Source organism: Giraffa tippelskirchi, chromosome 5 (assembly GCF_054371585.1).
Source record: "Giraffa tippelskirchi isolate mGirTip1 chromosome 5, T2T-mGirTip1v1.2.pri, whole genome shotgun sequence".
NCBI lineage: Eukaryota > Metazoa > Chordata > Mammalia > Artiodactyla > Giraffidae > Giraffa > Giraffa tippelskirchi.
Window position 1 is genome coordinate 20395867 of NC_137279.1, and position 21308 is coordinate 20417174.

Below are 21308 nucleotides of genomic sequence, written 5' to 3' on the forward strand. Positions count from 1 at the left end.
ATACAGGAAGTACTTCAATGTTACCACATTGCAGAGGGAAAGTCTTCTTCAGTTACTGATGTTATTAAAAAAAAATTAAGTATTCACTATTTTATTCTAGCACAGTGGTATGAAAACTTCAAATTCTAACTCAAACCTTTTCAACAAATTCTGCATATAGTTAGACAGTTTCACTATATTTGATTGGTTTCATCAGGCAAATAACAAGGGCAAGGGAGAGAAAAGACACTTTTTTCATTCATGAAAACAAATTTTAAATACATAATTATGTCTGCTAGAATAAAGAAATTTAATAAAAGGTATAACATCCAGCATTTTATAATTCCTCTCATAATTTGATTGACTATTAATCCAACAGTTGCTTGTGATCTTTAAAAATGAGAAGATCTGTAAACATTTGAAAGGTGTCACAGTAATAGATATCCACAAACTCTACAAGGCACTGAGATACAACAAGGAGAAATCTCGGTTCTCAGGATTAATGCAAAATAAAACATTCACTTTGGTTAATTTACAGGTAAATGCCAGCTAATACATCTCAAAATACCAGTTCTACCTAAAAGGTCATCCTAACTTTAAAAAATTGTATTGGAATAAAAAACACATATATTAACTTGGCTGAATTTTTTTTTTAATCCTTTTTTTCCCCCAATAGAAAAGGCTATTTCTACTTTATACTGATTTCTGTTATATTCATAATAATGACCAACTACACAGATGTAATTCTTATCCAGTTTAAAAGCAATTAATTTTAATAAAATGATATGATTAGAAAGTAAGCATATTTCTTATTCAATAAACAAAGAAAATGGATGAATTAAAATCTGGTTACTCCAAGTTATATCAAAGAGGTTGAAACTAGGGCTGCAACTGGTGGTCAGCTGACCTGTTCACTTACAGACTTTCCGTCTCATTCTTCTTTAGTATTCAATACTGACTCTCAGTACCGTCTCATCACTTTAAAGAATATTTTTAACAGGAATACTTCTTCCAGGGTATTTCTTAAGCACCTACTTGGGTGACTAAAAGATGGCTTAAGCAAAGCACAGGCCTAGTTTCAGGATTAAAACTCACAGCTGTCTAATTCTCTGATAATTTGCTCTGCAACTTTATGAGTCTTATCATTCTCTGCTTAGGTTCCATCAGTTAAAAAAAATTGTATTCCCCATTCTTTAAAGTAAAAAAAGAAAAAAATCCTACCCACACCTTTATAGAATTATGAAAGGTTTTAACTAGTAACTTGATAAAGAGATTCTTGAGGAACAAAATGTTTTGATTTCTTAGCAACCGTCTCTAACTCTAAAAAGAATAAAAGTACTCTTTTAAAGAAGAGCAGCACTTACTGGTACTTTGAAAGGTGAGGTATTCGCAGTATCCATAGAGCTGGGTTTCTCAGATGTAGTGGTCCCTGAGATACTCCGTCTGCGTGGGGACCTTTCTGCTGGCACCTCTGGATGAGAAAAAAGAAACATAGATGAAAATTCAAATTTAGGATCTTTCGCTAACCTGTAAAATTATTGATTTTTTTCCTCACAAAAAATCAGTTTGCTTTAAAGATACATTATAATCTACATCTAAGATATAATTTGTCTCTTTATCTCTAAACAGATATTAAAGAGACTTGGTCACTGTTAAGAATCTGCTTTAGCGTGATAGTTTGTATCTTTATCTATGCACATATAAAAAGTAATTTCCTCTGAGCTATGTTTAATATCTCTAAGTTCACTTTGTATTTGCATCTCACAGTATATGAATCTACTGCTTTATGTCAGCCATATAAGAGTTAACAGAATCCAATGAACTATTTTTTATATTCATATGAACAAATTTAGCCTAGTGTTGAACATGATTTGATGGTGTCTGCACAAAGGTCAAAGTTCAGTTCTGTGCAGACAAGATGATTCACCAGCCTGCAACCAAAAGTCCATGAGAAGACGAAAAGCTGCTGCTAGGATAAAATAACATATATGCTTATGCAGATATAAAAATAGCTCAGCTTCTCCTTGTTCTGGCAGTATGACCTCACTAAGATCTTACTCTGGGATCCTAAATCTGTGCAAACTGACCTAACGCGTTTCAGATTTTGCAGATGATGTGGTATTCTCCAATTTAATTACTATACACTATATTAAGGTTACATTTAAATTTTTTATAGAGCGATACATATATATGCATATATATATGCACATACACACGCACACACAGATGATAGATATATACATATTATACCTTTATCACAACTGCTTCCCATCTCCACTTCAACTGACAGACATATAGGAATCCAGCTTCTCAGACAACATTAGATAATCTCAACATGGACAAGGAAAAAAAAAAAACACATCCTAAAAAAAGTATTCTGTGTTATCTTCCAGATCTTAAAAAATAAGGAGTAAATCGTGACTCCGGAGACTGACATTTTGATTCCTGCTGTTCTCCCTTTAAAAGATAGATGCAGTTTAAACTTCCATTTCTGGCCTCCTGGCCCCTGGGATCCGTGCTACTTCCACTTAAGAGAAAGCGTTTTTTCTCTCGCTCCCTCCCTGTGTCTTGCTCTTCCCCCTCCCTCTCTACAGCTTGCAGAGAGAGCAAGCGAGAAAGCAACACACAGGACTGCAGCTATTCAATCAATCGTTCCGGACTGCACATCCTCATTAGTTCCTTTCAGGCTATTAGCGGACGCCCAACCACTGCCTCCTCTCAGTTACAGCAAATTTCACTGTATTATACTGATCTACAGAAGAAAAAACATTTCCTGAAATTTATATTCAGCTAGTGCCAAAAGGACACCATTTTACACAGACCCAGTAATGCACACAAATCAATCCCGCCTATGAAAATCCAATTGGGAGTGCTTACTCTATTACTATCTTTGATGCTGTACACTGATTTTCTTTCCATGACTAAACGTTTCTTCACAGTGACATCCTGACCAGTAAGATATAAGCCAAATCACAACAAGCCTAATGACCGAGAGGCTGACAACAGAGTGTCTTATATGCCTGCAGTACAAGAAAGTTCCAAGCTATTACTATGTTTTAAAATAACTTTAAGTCTCTCAACTTCCCCCTAACCATCAGTTAAATGAGCCTTAATGTACAAAGCCATTTTCAGAATTAGGCACATATGAATCCTAGTACATTTCTAAAAAACGGTAGTACAATTAACGGGAATGGCACAAAGCGCTGAATTTAAACAAATCGGTCTGTCAAAGCACACTGAACAAGACCTTCAGACTTCAGGAACATGACTTTAAAGGATGATTATCTAAGTCAGGCAATTCCATCTGAAGGGCAGGCAGGTGGATACAGGGGCTGGTGAAGGTAGAAGAAAATCTCATCTTCCCTCTGCCCATTACTGATCATTAGAAAGATACATGAGATTGACTATTGCAATATAATATATTTCAATCTCGGAATAATTGATGGAGAAACCAAATTGGGAGGAAAAAAGTCCCATTAGCAAGGATAAAATGATCTAGTGAACAGTTTTCCTTGACTTGCAATGTTCTGGCTAAGGAAAAAAAAGAATTTCCTTACTCTCTTCCAAACATCTAATTTTAGTTTTCAGGCATATGAACTCATTACGTAAATATATTTCAATGCTTTTATCTATCTGGAATTATTTTGGCTAAAATGAGCAACCACATTTCAAACGCTAACAATATGTTCTTTGTTGTACTTTCCTTTACATTCTCCTTCTGTATTACAAAAAAAACCAACAAACCCAACTCTGATGTAGATTAAAGAATGTCACTGGGTTCAAAAAGAAGAAATTAAATTACTTTTGACGTTTGAACAATTGCCTTTAAAGAGGGAAAAGTAAGGAAACAAAATAAGCTAAATCAACTGGTGATAAGAGGAGGAAGTCTATACTTCTTGACTTTCCCAGCCCCCACAATAATGCAACTTATCTGCTGATGCAGAAAAGGCCTTTGAGTATTAAAGTTGTTTAGTGCCCAGAAAATTCGTAACTGTTTCAAAGCTAAGAGAAGAATGTATATCCCCCAAACCAAAGTCCACTTCAGAACAGGGGTGTAGGCTCAGGAAAAGTAGAATTAATAACTTGCTGGATTAGTCACAGGCTGGCCAGCATGCTAAACTGATCTGGCTACCTTCAACTTTAAAGCTCCAAGCAGAAAGGAAAGGGGCTACTGCTATGTTCTTAGTGCTACATTTCTGCTGATCTGGATGGAAAATCTATTCCAGTTTCAGTAGGCCAAAATTAGACAGCTCTCTACCCTACTTGCCTCATGCTACATACGACTGTATTAATTTTTACCTGCTGTAGAAAGTGAATATTCACTTCATAGTCACAATATTTAATTACAGTCTTTTTAAAATATGCTCACTCTCTTAAGACAAGAGGCATACGATATTGTTTCAGTGGATAAAGGACTAAAACTAATTTGCTCATGTTCTCACCCTCTAAAAATAATATTTTTCATCTTTAGATTAAAAGTTAAAAAAAAGTTATAAAAAGCCATTTAAGTTTTAAATATATCTCTTCATTTCTTTTGCCATTGGGTATGAACTGAGATGAGGTGACAACTTATAATAATGAGGGGTAGCCTCCACTACAGCTCCATGTAGGATGATGTACTGAACAAAGAGAACACTTGGGTGCTTTTTTTACCAGCTTTACTAACTATCTGTGTGATTATGTATAAAGCCATTTCAACCTTTCCTGCTCTGGTCTGCATCAGTAAGATGGGTTATTCAGACCAACCAGAGATGAAGACAAGATGAACGAGTTTATCTGCTTTGACACAAAATTAGCTTTTTGAAAGAATGGGGCTCTCTAAACCCAAAATATATTATTACAATGTCATTTCCTCAAAATACACATTTTCTTCTATGTCAACGTGCTTTCTTTTGAAAAGCATGGTAAAATAATTGACAACTGGATAATTATAAGGACAAAGGCACTTTTGGTGGAAGATGTGCCTATTCAACAAACAGAAACCCTGTCTTTCAGACCTAAGAGTGTGTTCATGGCCTTCAGTGTGCTTATAATGAAGCCAATGTAGCAGATTGTGTTTCAGGGAGGGAGAAAGAGGAGGACAGAGAAAGGGAGATGAAGAAGTACAGTAATTTCACTATAGTAACTATAGTGAACAGGTAGAGGCGCTGAGAATTGATGCTTTTGAACCATGGTGTTGGAGAAGACTCTTGAGAATCCCTTGGACTGCAAAGAGATCAAACCAGTCAACCCAAAGGCAATGAGTCCTGAATACTCATTGGAAGGACTGATGCTGAAGCTGAAGCTCCAATACTTTGGCCACCTAATGCAAATAATCAACTCCTTAGAAAAGACCCTAATGCTGGGAAAGATTGAAGGCAGGAGGAGAAGGGACGACAGAGGATGAGATGGTTGGCTGGCATCATGGACTCGATAGGTATGAGTTTGAGTAAGCTCCGGGAGTTGTTGATGGACAGGGAAGCCTGGTGTGCTGCAGTTCGTGAGGTCGCAAAGAGTCGCATACAATTGAGCGACTGAACTGAACTGAGAGGCGCTGAGAAGGTGAGTGAAAGCCAGTACTTAAGGAATTGAGGCGGTCAGCCTTGTAGATTTATCAGGGAGGGCCACTGAAGACAGGGAGGCCAATAGAAAGCTTCTAGAGTAAAGTGCAGCTGGGAGGCCAGCGAAGCTGCAGTCAGGAAGTGGGGATAAATAATAGCAGAAAGACTGAGAGGAATTAGGGCAGGCATGCTCAGATGATGTGGGCTTTGTAGGCCTACATATAGGGACTTAGCTTTTTCCTCTGAAAGAAAAACCACCTGGTGACCTGCACCTCATCCAGAGGTACAAGTCACACAAAAACAGTACAGAGGACACTGAACCAGACAGTTAAATACGGTTAAAATAGTATGCTTTATGTTATGTGATCTTTACCATAGCAAAGGAAATTTTAAATAAAGAAATACTATGGAGATACACTTCCTGGCACTTTCTTAATTTTTTTTTTAAAGGATTTTGAATAGTGAATGTGTTTGAAATGATCCTATAATATTATTACATTCAGAAAGAGAATAAGGGCAATGCTTGTATGAACTGAGGGTTAGGTTCCAAAGGCCTGTGCAAATAACTTAAATGAGAAAAGTATCTGTTATGTAATGCCACTGTGATCAAATATAAGTATCAACTATATTTACTTTTTGTTCAGTCAGATTTAACAAAATTTCATACACCATCATGGAGAAGGCGATGGCACCCCACTCCAGTACTCTTGCCTGGAAAATCCCATGGACGGAGGAGCCTGGTAGGCTACAGTCCATGGGGTCGCTAAGAGTGGGACACGACTGAGCGACTTCACTTTCACTTTTCACTTTCATGCATTGGAGAAGGAAATGGCAACCCACTCCAGTGTTCTTGCCTGGAGAATCCCAGGGACGGGGGAGCCTGGTGGGCTGCCGTCTATGGAGTCACACAGAGTCGGACACTGCTGGAGCGACTTAGCAGCAGCAGCAGCAGCAGCATACACCATCATGTTATATATACATATACTTAACATAAACTACCCAGCTAAAAATGTCACAAATTCTGATAATGTCTACCACTTAGAATGAGCTACTATTTTTTTTTTAAGTGGAGGAGATGATTCAAAAATACTTTTTTAGGAGGAAAAGATGTACTTCAAAATTATTTAAGCACCTCTTTTGTTAATAATGTGTCTAAGGCAGAAAAATTTTTATGATAATTTGAGCTAATATTCAATGTTTGTAATGTGCTAACCACTGGGCCTTAGTATCTCTCTTAGTTCTTGGGGCAGTAGTAGCCAATTTATTACTGAGGTAGTAGCCAATTTATTATTCTCTTAGATGAAGGTGGAAGCAAAATTTAAAAAAGATAATAACCTTACCAATGTGAAAGTAATTTCAGAAAATTCAAAACAAATAATAAACAGAATGAATAAAGATATTTATAAAGTTTTAATTTGGTGGATAATGATGTAAGGAACCAAAATATCCTTCTCACAGCAAAATTCTCTAGTTATGACAGACCAGAAAAAATTACATATTCACAGATGCAGTCAGCTGGCATATATAAATACTTTACTAAATACCTCACATTAACAGCAACCCAAGCCAATTTCTAGTAATTTTGTGTACAGAATTATAAAACATGAATGAATGTGAATGCTCTGTCAATTTTAATTACTCACATGTCCCATTAATATTTTTGACATTATATTTAGGAAGCAAGTGTTCTAGTATCATTGTCAAAAGAGAATTCTTTAATTCACTTCAAAAACTTTTTAAAAAATCAAGCTCTCAACAAATCATGATAGAAAATTAAATACACACCAAAATGTGTTTGCTCACCCATTTAAGTCACTGGAATTTCAATGTATATAATGTTACTGTGAATGAATCCACTTCACTATCATCACAAATGATGACAACAATAGATAGGATGTGATAAGTCCATGGCTCAAATTATTAATGAATGAGTTAAGCAAACAACTCATTTCTCCATGCTGTGAATTCTAAATTAGGAGAATTCTTCTTCAACAGGAGGCACAGAAGACACTTAAGGAACAGAAAAGGAAGGAACAGTATTGGGAAATGGGCTTGTACCTCTTTAATAAGAGGGTCTTTAATAACAAATGGCAAATGTGAAAGAAAAACAGGCTTCATGACATATCATACTTTTTGCTGGAGGATTCCTTAAAGGTAATGGGAGCTTAAAGATGCAGGTAGAGAACAATTTTATAAAGGAAAAGTGACAAGAGCAAAGAGGAGAAAATTACACTCTGCATTTATACAGCTGCTAACAACATAGCACCTGGGTGTTTTATAGACTTCACCACTTCATTTTCAGTAGGACATTTCCTGCCCTATCCCATTTCTACTGCTGTAAAGCCAAAGCACTGACAGTCACTACCATCCAGTTGCTCTGAAACACAAATCCCCAGAGCCACTTTAATTCATCCAATTTGTATCACTTAGACTGTAGTACTTCACTCAAATAAGCAGTCCTTTCACGTTTGCACGCCCTAGACACATTTCAATACGTACGAATTGGTGCAAAGTACAGAAATGTAGTGAATTCTCAGCAAGTAAAGCCATCCAGTCTTTCCCACCTTTTCTTCACCTCAACAAATTTATCCTCTATTATTATTACTTCTAAAAATTCTTGTTAATATAGTAGGAGAACAGATATCCCTCTGGTCAAGCAATCTGAACACCCACAGTGTATCATTTCTTTAACTTAGGGTTTCACATGATGATACTGGATGAGATGAGAGAGAAACCAAAAAGACTAAGAAAACAGTTTAGGGATATTTATATGGTTATCTTGGGCTTCCCTGGTGGCTCAGACGGTAAAGAAACTGCCTGCACTGAAGGAGACCTGGGTTTGATCCCCACATTGGGAAGAGTCACTGGATGAATGCATGGCAACCCATTCCAGTATTCTTGCCTGGAGAATTCCCATGGACGGAGGAGCCTGGAGGGCTACAGTCCACGGGGCTGCAAAGAGTCGAACATGACTGATCGACTAAGCACAGCACATGTGGTTATCTTAAGTTTCAAATACAAAACATATCTCTGGTTCTTAGTGATAACAACTAGGGATCTTAGTAGTAATAATAAAAGTATAATAAGGATAACTTATTAGCAACACCAAACTATCATTTTTATTCCTTATTACTTGCTAAGTATTTTATATTAATTTTCTCTTTAATCCTCACAAATCTCTGGAATTGGAATTATGCCCCCATTTCACAGATGGGAAAGGAAGGAGATGATCTATTACTCCACTCAGTTTACAGGGCTGGTAAAGGCAGAATCAGGATTAGAACCCATGCAGTCTGGATCCAGAGGCTATACTTTTAATTACCATGCATGCTATCCGTCTCCCTTGTGTTTTGTATAATGGACTGTAATGAATAAGAAATAAACAATCATGGAAACTCCAGTTTTTCTCACTTTCTCTTAATAATAACTCAAAGAACTCTAACAAGTGCACATGGTTCTTCATATTTTAAAGAGAATTAAATCATACTCTTTGGTGGATAATTTACTGCAAACGAAACCCCATCAAAGGAAGCTCTCAATCCTGGAATGCTGATGCTAATAAGAACATTCTAATCAAGAAAAAAAGAGGGGTGAGGCAATGGGGTAAAGAAGGAGAAAAGTTAACTTGCTTAAATGAAATGGTAAAAAAAACTTGAACAGAATAGGAATTAAGCTATAAAGAATTTCTACTACTGATTCTTTGAATTAAAAAGTAGCAAAAAGCCCTCCAAAAAATAATCTGCCCTTAAGTGGATGGATGAATACGCAGAGCACAGAGTTTTTAGGGTAGTGAAAAGGTTATGTATGGTACTGTAAGGGAGGGTACACGTCATTATCTGTCCAAACCCACAAAATATACATTAAGAAAGAATCTTAATGTAAACCATTACTTTGGGTGATTATGATGTTAGTGTAGGTTCAGCAGCTGTAACAAATGTACCACTCTGGTGGGGAATATTGATAAGGGGGAGACTATGCATTTGTGGGGACAAAGGGACACAGGAAAAAAATCCGTAACTTTCTCTTAATTTTGCTGTGAACCTAAAACTGCTCTAAAAGAACAGTCTTCAAAAAAAGAAAAGAAAACCCATCTGTCTGTCCACTCAAAGTAATTTTTAGTACACTTAAGTGGAAAAGTTAACTACTTAGGTAAATTCTATAGACAATCATTGATAAAAAGCATAAGACTAATTTAGGTTTAGAAAGAACAGTCTCCAAATAACTAGAAAGCATTGTTCAGCATAAAATAACTGTTTTGAACATTTCAATCTAGTTATTTATAAGATTTCCTTAATTTCATAGCTTTGCTTTGGTGAATAATATTTTGTCTTCCATTCTGGAAGACAATATGTGTTCTACTTTGTGGAGATATTCTCAGACTTTACCTAAACTTTTCCTATAACTGACTTAATAATGTGTTCTCTTTATTAGTATGTTTCAAATATAATTCTGGGTATATCTGATTTATTCACACCATGATTTCAGTGTTCATCTCGAAAAATCTTTTGTAAAAAGATCTGATCCTTGATTATGTCAGGGTCCTTTTAAGACTAATTTGGGTTTTATTCCCCAACAGACATTAACAGAAAGCACTGAAAGTATTGAAAACATAAAAATATATTAGCCTCTAACATAAAGATGAGAAATTAATCATTTACTGAGGAACAAATATGCATGAGGTGCTATCCAAAAACCAAAAATCTCTACAGTGAAAGTAACAGGAAAGGGAGAAACCTATTATCTATAATGTTGATTGGTATCCCTCAGCCACCAAACACTGTCAAGTCTCTCTTCAAATGTTAGCTTCATTTTGTTCTCTGTATTTACACTACCATATATGACTCTAGTGCAGGGCTTTTTATTTTCTCATATAGATAATGGCCAGACCCTCCTAACTAATCTCATTGATTCCCGTCTCTCTGCTTAAAGCTATCCTGATCACCATTACCAGATTAAGCTCTCTAAAACATTACTTTCTTGATATAATTACCTTCCCAGAAATCTTACAGATAGACAATCACACATTGAAAAAAAATATCACCTAACTCCTACCCTATACAGTCACTCTTTCCTGCCAACACTTTGCAACAAATTGCCTTGGTCAGATGATCTCTGATCTTAAATGGGCCATATTAATTCCTCTGTGTCTGTGTTTGCTAATGGTGTTCACTTATCTGCCAAATCTAAGGTAACCTTCAATACCAATTTCAATTCATCTGCTTCCATAAAGCCAGGCCTAATTATTCACATTTCTTTGATTTCCAAGTAATATATTTGTGTAAGTTCCCATTACTTGATTATATGTTCTCTAGTTTTGGGTATCAAACTACCTAAATTTAGGTATTTGAACAACGGCGATCCTGTCTAAATTTTCAAAGGAAATAAATTTTAATAAATAGAACTTTCTCAATTTTAAGTATTTCTCCCACAATGTTTCCATAAACTGTTTGCATCCATTCTTGTCTTGCACAGAACACTGAAACAGAAGATATATGGTAACAAATAAATTTTAACTAAACAACTAAAAAAATAGTTCAGCATAGTCTGGTTGCCTTTTTTCTCCTTTAATAAACACGTGTGATCTCACAGAATTGCCAATTTTTTTTTGTATGTTAAAATGAGAAAACAGCAATTTCATATGGTTCAACTTAATTCATAATAAAAATATTAATAAATTTTCTAGTTATTTCTAATTCACATATGGCATTAAAGCATATCACTAGTCAAGTTTAAAAATTACTCTCATTTTATGTCTATTAGCTTGAGTCTTACACTATAATTGAGATTTTGGTAAAGAAACTTCATGGGAGATTAAGTTTTTCCTTCTATGCATCATTCTATTTAAAAATTCACAAATTTTCAGGTTGTAGAAGCACACTTAAACATAAATTAATCAGTTTAAGTCTTGATACTTTCTTATTAATTTTCACTTTCTTGGGATATCTGCTCAGCTTGATTTCCTCTAGTTTTTTATTTACATATCCGTAAAAGAAAAATTTTGAAAGAACTTTTTATCCCCCCCTTTTCTAAGGATATCCCATCAACAAAGGATGTAATACTTAAAAACTCTAAGGTAACCATGACCACCTATGGGCTCAATATGAATTCAATTTCCATGCTTAGGTTTTAGCATGGTTCTTAGCATTTTTTTTAAATTTAGATACTAGAATGTCCATTTATTCATTTGCAATAAAAAACTGAACTATCACTGATTGTAAATACTAATACAAGTTTGATCCAGCATTTATTCTTTTTCAGGAGTCAAGCTATATGAGAAATCAAACCACAGTGGTACATTTTAAACTACTGATTCAATTTCTTTAATGATTATAAGTAGCAGAACTACTTACATTTTTTTTATTCCTACTGTAGTCAATTTTAATAAATTATATCTTTCTTTAAAATGTCCATTTTCTCTCAATTTTTTCAAATATATTAGCATAAAGTTGTTCACGATAGTCTATTTGTTAGGTCTCTGATTTTTTTGTAATTATGTTCTTTTTCCCATTTTTAAGATTGTTTACTTATGCTTTCTCTTTCATGTTGATCAAATCTTGACAGTTTTATTTTCATTGGGCTTCTTTAAGAAACAACTTTTAGCTTTATTGATTCTGTTTATTTCTGCCTTCTGTTCTATTATCATCTGCTGTCATCTTCATTATTTCTTTCCCTTAACTTTCTTTGGGTCTATTCTTTCTTTTTCTACCTTGTTGAATTTATTGAATGTTCAATTGGCCCACTTAATTTTATTCTCTTCAATATAAAAGATTAGGGCTATAAGTTTCACTTAATAACTATTTTAGCAATATTTTATAAGTTTTGATATGTACTATTTTTAGGATGTTCAGTTCTATTTCCATTGTTATTTTTTTTTTGAATTTTTAACTTTAAAACTTTCAACCTTAAAAGTTTTCAAAAAGAAAAGTTTTAAGAGTAAATTTTTTTGGTACTAATTTTTGACTTAGTTCATCTATGATCAAGAGAATATGTTTGTATGATATAAAGAATTTGATTTGTTGAGATTTATTTATGTCTCAATCTATTGTTGGTTTTCATAAAGATTCCACACCTACTTCAGAAGTCTACATAATTGGTGGACTCAGAATTCTATTGTGTCCATTAACTGAAGCTTACTGTGTTTTTTTATATCTTCTATACCCTTAATACTCTATCCATGGGAAAGACTCAAGGCAGGAGGAAAAGGGGACGACTGAGGATGAGATGGTTGGATGGCATCACCAACTCAATGGACATGAGTTTGAGCAAGCTTCGGGAGTTGGTAACGGACAGGGAAGCCTGGCGTGCAGCAGTCCATGGGGTGGCAAAGAGTCAGAAAAAACTGAGAGACTGTACTGAATACCCTTAATAATTTTTGTAGATAGGGTCACAGATTTATCAATTTCTCCGTATACTTCTGTCAATTTTTGCCTTATAAATTTTAAGGTTTTGTTTTTAAGTGCATATAAAACTGTTACAACTTTCTAGTGATTTCTATATTTTATCACTACTATAGGGATCTCCTTTACTTCTAGCAACATTTTTTGACATAAAGATCCATTTGATTTCATTTTCATGGCTATGCTAGCTCTCTTTTAATCAGCATTTGCCTGGTATATCTTCTCCCAAAACTTTTACTTTTATGGAGGTTTTTTTGTTGTTTTTTGAGAAAATAATTTTTTTTAATTTATTTTTTTTGAAGTATAGTTGATTTATGTGTGTGTGTGTGCACTTAGTTGCTCAGTTATGTCCAGCTCTGTGACCTCATGGACTGTAGCCTGCCAGCCAGGTACCTCCTGTCCACGGGGATTCTCTAGGCAAGAATACTGGACTGGGTTGCCATGCCCTCCTCCAGGTGATCTTCCCAACCCAGGGATCAAACTCAGGTCTCCTGCATTATAGGCAGATTCTTTACCATTTGAACCACCAGGGAAGTCCAAGAATACTGGAGTGGGTAGCCTATCCCTTCTCCAGGGTACCTTCCTGACCCAGAAATCAAACCAGGGTCTTCTGCATTACAGGCATATTCTTTACTAGCTGACCAGGAAAGCCCATAGTTGATTTATAATATCATGTAAATTTAAGGTGTACAGCACAGTGATTCAGTTATACATATACATATATTCTCTTTTTTAGATTACTTACCCTTAAAGGTTATTACATGGGTTCTTGTCGGTTACATATTTCATACATAGTAGTGTGTATATGTTAATCCTAACCTTCTATTTTATACCTTCCACCACCACCCCCCAAAACTTTTGCTTTAACCTTCCTAGGTTCTTAGGTCTCTCTCTCTTTTTTTTTTTTTTTTGGCTGCACCATGCAGCATGTGTGATCAAACTGGTGCTCCTTGTAGCAGAAGCTGAGTCTTAACTACTGGACCACCAGGGAAGTCCCACTAATGTCTCTCTTATTCACAGCATTAAAAACAAAAATTGAGTCTAACATACCTTACTCTTAACATTTTCATATATTGTGTTTTCTGATATAGTTGGATTTTATTTTTACCATTTTATTTTTTCTTGTTACTATATTTCTATGCTTTTTGTTTGAGTTTCTATTTCTCAGAAGGACAAGTTTTTAAAGTTCATTTTCCCCTCTACAGCTTTTGAAGCTATACACTCTATTTTTACTCTTTTAATAGTTGTCGTTAACATTTTAACATGTGTATCTAAAGCCTAAAGCTAGTCCTGATTTCTCACCTTCTCTTGAATAATTTAAAGATCTTAAAATACTTCAATTTCAATCACCCCTTCCTATCTCTGACATTACTATTGTCCACTATTTTAATTTTACCTTATCACAACAGTGGTTATGAATTCCCAGGGGATTTTTGTCCTCCTCCCTCAACAGTCCAGACTAAGATAAATAAGATATGTCAATTTTTGTCTGTGAGCAAATTTTTAAATTTCCATGTTCACTCTTCAAGGAACTTATCCTATGAGGGACAATGGGGTGGGGCTTTCAGGTCTAATTTCTCACTTCAGTCCCTAAACTTATCTCCTATCTTATGACCATTAAAACTTAACTTTCAGGAATTCTGAGTCAGGCAAACGCCCCCAGGGCAATTCACTACCTCGATTTTTAGTTGTTATCTTTTGTTCTCTTCCTGGGAATTTCCTTTCCCTCCAGAGAGGCGAGTTCAGCCATTTAGTTTAAAATGTTTGTTTCAACAGATACTTACTTGTAAGTTCAGTATCTTGCTCTCTCCTCTATCTAAGAAGATGCCCAAGTCTCCCTAATTTTAAGATAGGTAGCTTTTCCTTTGTGTCAGTCACAGGTTTCTCCAGACAAGAGACTTAAGCTGTGGCTCTCATTGTCGAGTCCCTTGGACTGCAAGGAGATCCAACCAGTCCATCCTAAAGGAAATCTGTCCTGAATATTCATTGGAAGGACTGATGTTGAAGCTGAAACTCCAATACTCTGGCCACCTGATGCGAAGGACTGACTCACTGGAAAAGACCGTGATGCTGGGAAAGATTGAAGGCAGGAAGAGAAGGGAACTACAGAGGATGAGATGGTTGGTTGGCAATACCAACTCGATGAACATGAGTTTGAGTAAGCTCTGGGAGTTGGTGATGGACAGGGAAGCCTGGCGTGCTGCAGTCCATGGGGTCACAAAGAGTCGGACAAGACTGAGTGACTGAACTGAACTCAACTCACTGTCTCACCATCTTCTGTCTTTTTCAATATTATAAAATCTGACTTCTTCTCCCTCAGTTCTAATGAATGAAATAGCACTGATACCTTCACAGGTTATTAAAAGTCTCCTAATTGTCCAATCCAGTGTATTTTCTGACTTTTCTTGGGCTTTTGTAACCAATGACACTACTGACCACACCGTTGACCTTTTCTATCTTGTTTTTGTTTTTTGTTGTTGCTGTTTAGTCTCTAAAAAAAAAAAAAAAAAAAAAAAAAGTCATGTCTGACTCTTTTGTGACCCCATGGACTGTAGCCTGCCAGGCTCCTCTGTCCATGGCGTTTCTCAGGTAAGAATACTGGAGTGGGGGTTGCCATTTCCTTCTCCAGGGGATCTTCCTGACGCGGGGATTGAACCCATGTCTCCTGCATTGGCAGGTGGATTCTTTACCACTGAGCTACTTGCAATAACACATCATCCTGGCTGGCTTTCCCCCTACCATTAGGACTGTTCTGTATCTCCTCTTTTTCTACGCACCCTACCCCCATCTTTGGCGTTCTTCAAGATTCAGTTCCTGCTCTCTGCTTTTTCTCGATAATCTCTCAATAGTAGATCACCTACAAATGTTTCAACAATCTTTCTCCTCTAGGGTAACTCCCAAACACCACTCTCCACCTGTGACTTCATTTCCAATCATCAGAACTATACTCCTATCTAGATACCAGTCCCCTCAAACTCAATGTATCTAAACAGAAATCACTCTCTTCCCTTAAAAACTGACTCCCTTTTCCAACTTCTCTGTTCTTAGTAGTAGTACCACCATCCTTCCGACTTCAAAAACAGTCTTTGATTCATTTTGTTTCCCATTCCTCAGATCAGTCATAAATTCTGCTGATTGATCCTTTGTAATCTCTCTGTCTTTTCATCTCAATTATTCATCTGAGCTGTGCAAATATTCATGTGTACCTGAAGTGTACCTGGGTGCTGAAAAGACAGAGAATTGAGCCCCCGATGAGAAGGCATTCACAGTCTAGATTAATAATAAATAAGGAAACACCTAATTATAATACAGAGAGTTAAATGTTAAAATAGAAGCACTTATTTCATATCTGGACTACTGTCATAGCTTTCAAAGAGGTTTAACTGCTTCAAGGTTATTCCCGCAATGTGACACTTTCAGATATGTCTTCCTAAAAGAACAATCTTGACCATATCTTTTTCTTGTTCAAGAATCTTAATTCTTCTCAATCACTTTCAGGATTAACACTGTCACTAATTAGCCTGACATGAAAGATCCTAAACAGTGAGCCACCAAATATCCTTCAAGTATTATTTCTCAACATTTCTTCAAATGAACTTTCTATTCCTTTCAAATCAGTTTACTCTTTGGACATGAATATAATTTAATATTCCTCATGACACTCCCTTCATTCAGCAAACTACACCATTTCCATAAAAATACATTCTATCTTTGAAGATTCAGATTAAAACCTATCTCTATAAGTTGATCTTCAGTATTACTAATCAAAAATGATGTCTCTATTCTTCAAAGGCTCAAAGCAATTTTTGCCTGGATAAATCATCTTACAATCAGGTACTGCCTCATTTTATTTTCTCCATTGTTGTCTTGAATTATAAATTCTTTCTCACTTAATTGTACATAGTTCGTGTTTTCTCCCCAACCAAACTCTACGCTTCTCAGCAGTTCTATCTTCTACTTCTTTGTATCCAGCCACAGTACCTAGCACACTGTCTTGTTTATCAGCAAGATTTGAAACAGGGGTAGGGTTTGGAAAGTTCAGTTTGGATGAAGGAACACAGATGATATTAAGAGAAGAAACAGGACATGCAAAGATTAGAAAGGCAAGGTTTATCCCAGATAGAGAAAATTAATCAATTTGGTAGAATGAAGGGTCCTCCCTGTCTCTGACTCAGCAATGCCAAAAGGAATACTGGGATGTGAGGTGGAAGGGCCAGAATAAGTTCTAAAGTAAGGAGTTTTATCTGACAGGTGATGAGGAAGCCATGGAATTTTTAAATAGGCTAATGAAGAGGGCATGGTTTCATGAAGTTTATCAAACAAGCAGTGCACTAAATTAATAGGAAGGCCTGAACATCAGTTGAGTGGCTATTGTGCAGAGATGAAGAAGTGAAGCCTGACCAGCCCTGAGTGCTTTTCTTTTATCTCCTCTCCTAGAGGGAAATCTGCCATAAAATTCCTTAGGTAAAGAAAGACAGTTGCATTGGTTATCTGATTCAATGTCCCCTTCAGTTCCACTTATCCTAGATTCACCATAAAGTAGATTGCTTTCTCTTGGCATCTTCACTGGGAAAAGCACATTTTCATTAATGGTAACTACATTAGCAAATGACTCGTTGCAAGTTATTCCAAGCTATATCAAAGAGAGTTTGCTCCCACTTTAATAAATGTCTATTTATCCACAGATGGAGGTATTTGCTACCCGTGGTCAGGACTGAGCTTCAGTCCCTAAACTAAGACTTGCTGTCACCCAGGGCTCAGCCCTGCCACAGTCGAGTACGGGATACCTAGCTATCAACTCACTCAGTAACTAACTTCTTGCCACAGCCCTTGAGCAGAATCACGACTCTGATTTACCTGTGTTTTATCTATTATATATGCCTACGAGGTTTCCTTCCACTAGGTGGATAATTTGTAGGAATTTGTACTTTTCTTGTAAACATGTCCTAATATCCTTTGTCTTTACTATCACCATCTGTGGTTAAAGAAGAATGGGAGTCGGGTGGGGTGGGGTGGAAGGGGGCACAAACTATAGTACTTTTTATTTGCCATCTCTATTTGGTCAAATCCTTTTTAGGCATAGTAGGGAAATGGCAAAAAAAAAAAAAAAGAAAAGAAATTAATCTCGAGGATTGATAATCAGAATTCATAAAAATATCATGCAAGAGCAAAGGAAAGATCTTTAGTGATGACTACTTTCCCTGCCCACAATGCAGTACGGTCTAAGTGGTTGGTTTTACTCAGGAATATTGATATTTGCTTTTCTTCACTGTTATTTCTCTATGGGTGTGGGGGAAGGGAATGTGAAGCAAGTAGATTTAGAGCGGCTTCAGAGAAATGAGGAGTTAAGAGATACATGCATTTCTTAAAGTCACCTAAATGCCCAAGATAAGTGAGGCTATGATAAACAAATTAAGAATAGGATTAATATCTAAATATATGTACCAAGTCTTTGTAGAATTAAAAAAAAAAAGATTAAGACGATTCTTTACATCTAAACTGCATAAAAAAAGAAATCATTTGTGGAATGTTAAAGTCGAAAACCTAATTGAGTTAATAAAGCAGAAACTTATGCTAAATATAACAAAAGAAAGTAAAATAAGATAGAGATATCAAATAGAGATATCTTTTGGAATGGCAGAGACTTTTCACAGGTCATAGAGAATACTCATGAGGAATAAATTAGAACACCATAAATTGTGTCCCTTTATAATAAAAGTATACTAGTATTTAGGGAAACATATTATGAATTTAATCAAATTTATTAAAAAGATAAATTTGAAGGCAATTATTAATCTAGCAAAGTATTCACAAGTATGGTTTTTATAAATATCAAGCTCTCCTATTAATTTAAGATACCTAAGTGCAATGGATTTATTTCCTAGGAATTTATATATCAATAATACCATAACCAATAATTGCTTTACTTAGAAATTTATTAGAAAGCACCCATAAATGGAAAGTTAAAGTAATAGTTGGTCCTTGTGTTCTCTTTTACATACACAGTAGAAATCTTATATATGAACATTACAAATATTTCAAGCCTTCCATAAAAGCTACTTCTCAATTCATATGTTGGCTTTTTTTTTGCACACAAAGCCTACTCCCATGCTCACAAGGCAAGCCTCATCATCACTGGACTGAAAGGTATAGTAAGACAATAATATGTTTTGGCTAGTAGAAGTTCTCTAAATACCACGGACAGCTGACCAGATGACATGGCAAGCCTTGCAGGGAGCTGGCACTCTTTGTTAAAGCCAAGCAAACTGTCTCTTATTTCTCATAGCCAATGTTGGTGGCACTATTTCTACAGACATAAACAAAACTTGAAAAGCAAACAACTTAAACAAATTCTGTTAATTCCTCTTCCCCCTTTTAAAAATACAAAAGTGGATTTTAGACAATTCGGGGGGAGGGGGCATCATACTCCCCAAAGTAAGAGAAGTTCAGACAACAAAGGGTTAAAAGAACAAGCGGAGCCCTACCGTACCCAGAAACGACAGAAGGCTCTTCTCCTCTTCCGTGCTACTATCCAACCACTCGGCCACATCACCGGGGGAAAGGAGACTCATTCTCCAGCCAGAAAACTTTTCCATACAGAGCACAATTACTGAATGATGGAGCAGGAAAAGACAGATACAGAGACTAAATTCTTGGGGGTCTGACACCTAAATTGCTAGCTAGGCAGTAATAATGAGAGAGAAATTGTGATCCTCCCTCCACTCTGAATTCTGTCTCTGTGACACCAATCTAATACAACAGGGGGAGGGGGAAGGAAATAGAGAGGGTTAAAAGGGGGTGATAGAAGAGAAGGGAAGAAAGATCTGTCCTTCAGTCTCTTGGTGTTAAGCTTTAGCCTGAAAGAAAAGCCAGCATAAAACTGAATAATGATTTGTGTTCAATGTCAGGAGAGAGCGAAAGGAAAATAAAGAACAAAGGTACTCAAAGAAAAAGAAACAGGTTCCTACACTAAGACAGCTTAGATAACCGGACAGCACAATAGCTAATCAGTTAAGTAAATCATATCATCAAACAAAAACAAAGGCAAAGGAACAAATTCAGCATTTTGTTTTGTTCTGAGAAGAAAGGTTTTCAAATTCCCTTTCAGTCTGCCGAGAGACCTGCAGCCCCCTAACCCCTTCCTGCTTTAGCTGTTTCAACAGCATCCCAGCCCCCTTGACGAAGATTTCCTGCAAGCAAAGGCAGGTTGATAAATCTGTGAATAGGAAGCTCTCATCCCTCCTTTCTTCTGCTCCTCCTCCATCCCTCCCCCCACCTCGCATGGCGACTGCATTGATCGACAATAATGGAATCTGTAACTGACTGCCAACAGCAACATTAAGGATATTACAAGTCCACTTCATAAGAATTCGAGCCGGTGGTCGGAACTTGGGGGCAACTCTGGGCTTGTAGTCAATAGCTTTGTCTTTCTTAGCCAGAAAGAAAAGGGTGTGTGTGTGTGTGTGTGTGTGTGTGTAAAGGAAAGAAGGCTGAAACCTGAAAGAAGTAAGAGAAGTGAGCTTGTTGGGCTAAAGATTCAGAGATCCATGAATGGAGCAAACTACTGTCCTTCAACTCCCGTCACACTTACAATGTCATTGCAAAGGAGTCAGAGCCAGATGGATTTTTTTAATGTGATTTACATTACAAATCTACATGGTTTGATTTAGGATTATCGCACAGGCTTATACCTTATTAATAGGCAGAGAAAAATCAAGCAGAAGATGTATTTTGAGAGACCCATAAATCACTAATATCCCTGTTCTCTGGAGATTGATTGGGTTTGTTACTGTGAAAAAAAAAATCACTCAGAGCTTTCCCCTGCATTAGCAAAACATTAGCTCGGTTCCCCACAATCCACTCTTTTTTTCTATTCTAGCAATCTGCCTTCAGAGAGCATTCTTACTGCTTAAGGATTACTATCTCAATATACTCTGAATCCATACCCTCTTTCCCACGTTTACTTCATTATTCTTCATCTGGACTTTTATTCACTTTGTAAGTTCCCTGAGGACACAGCTTTGTAACCCTGGCAGCTAGAGCAGTGCCTGGCACTGAAGGGTTCACTTTATATTTACTGAAGTTTTGGTTGGCTGCTCTGAAAGTTTCAACAGCTTCCACTTTGGCAGGAGATCTCAGGCTGGATATTTCAGGATCTCTTTTTAAAATTAGTCACTTTGACAGACAGTGACTTAAAAGCTGTTCTAGCAATGGCACCAATTGATTAAGAAAATAGAAAACATAAAAAGGGGGAGGGAGGGTAATATGAATTCATAATGTTTAAATAAATCTATATTTTGTTACTCAAAATAACTACATAAAATTGAAAAATAGTAATAAATACACATAAAAGACTTTTTAATTGAAATGTCTTGCTTGCTTAGTATCTAAG

At 36.2% G+C, this 21308-nt stretch overlaps 1 protein-coding gene across 7 annotated transcripts in view; it reads right to left on the reverse strand.

Annotated features, from left to right (window-relative positions):
* Positions 1-21308, reverse strand: part of RASAL2 (RAS protein activator like 2) — a 384725-nt gene that overhangs the window by 100376 nt on the left and 263041 nt on the right. For all 7 annotated transcript variants that reach the window (XM_081485990.1, XM_081485995.1, XM_081485993.1 and 4 more), the window contains one exon: positions 1344-1450. In XM_081485990.1, coding sequence (XP_081342116.1) covers positions 1344-1450 — 107 coding nt within the window. The remainder of the gene's footprint in view (positions 1-1343; positions 1451-21308) is intronic.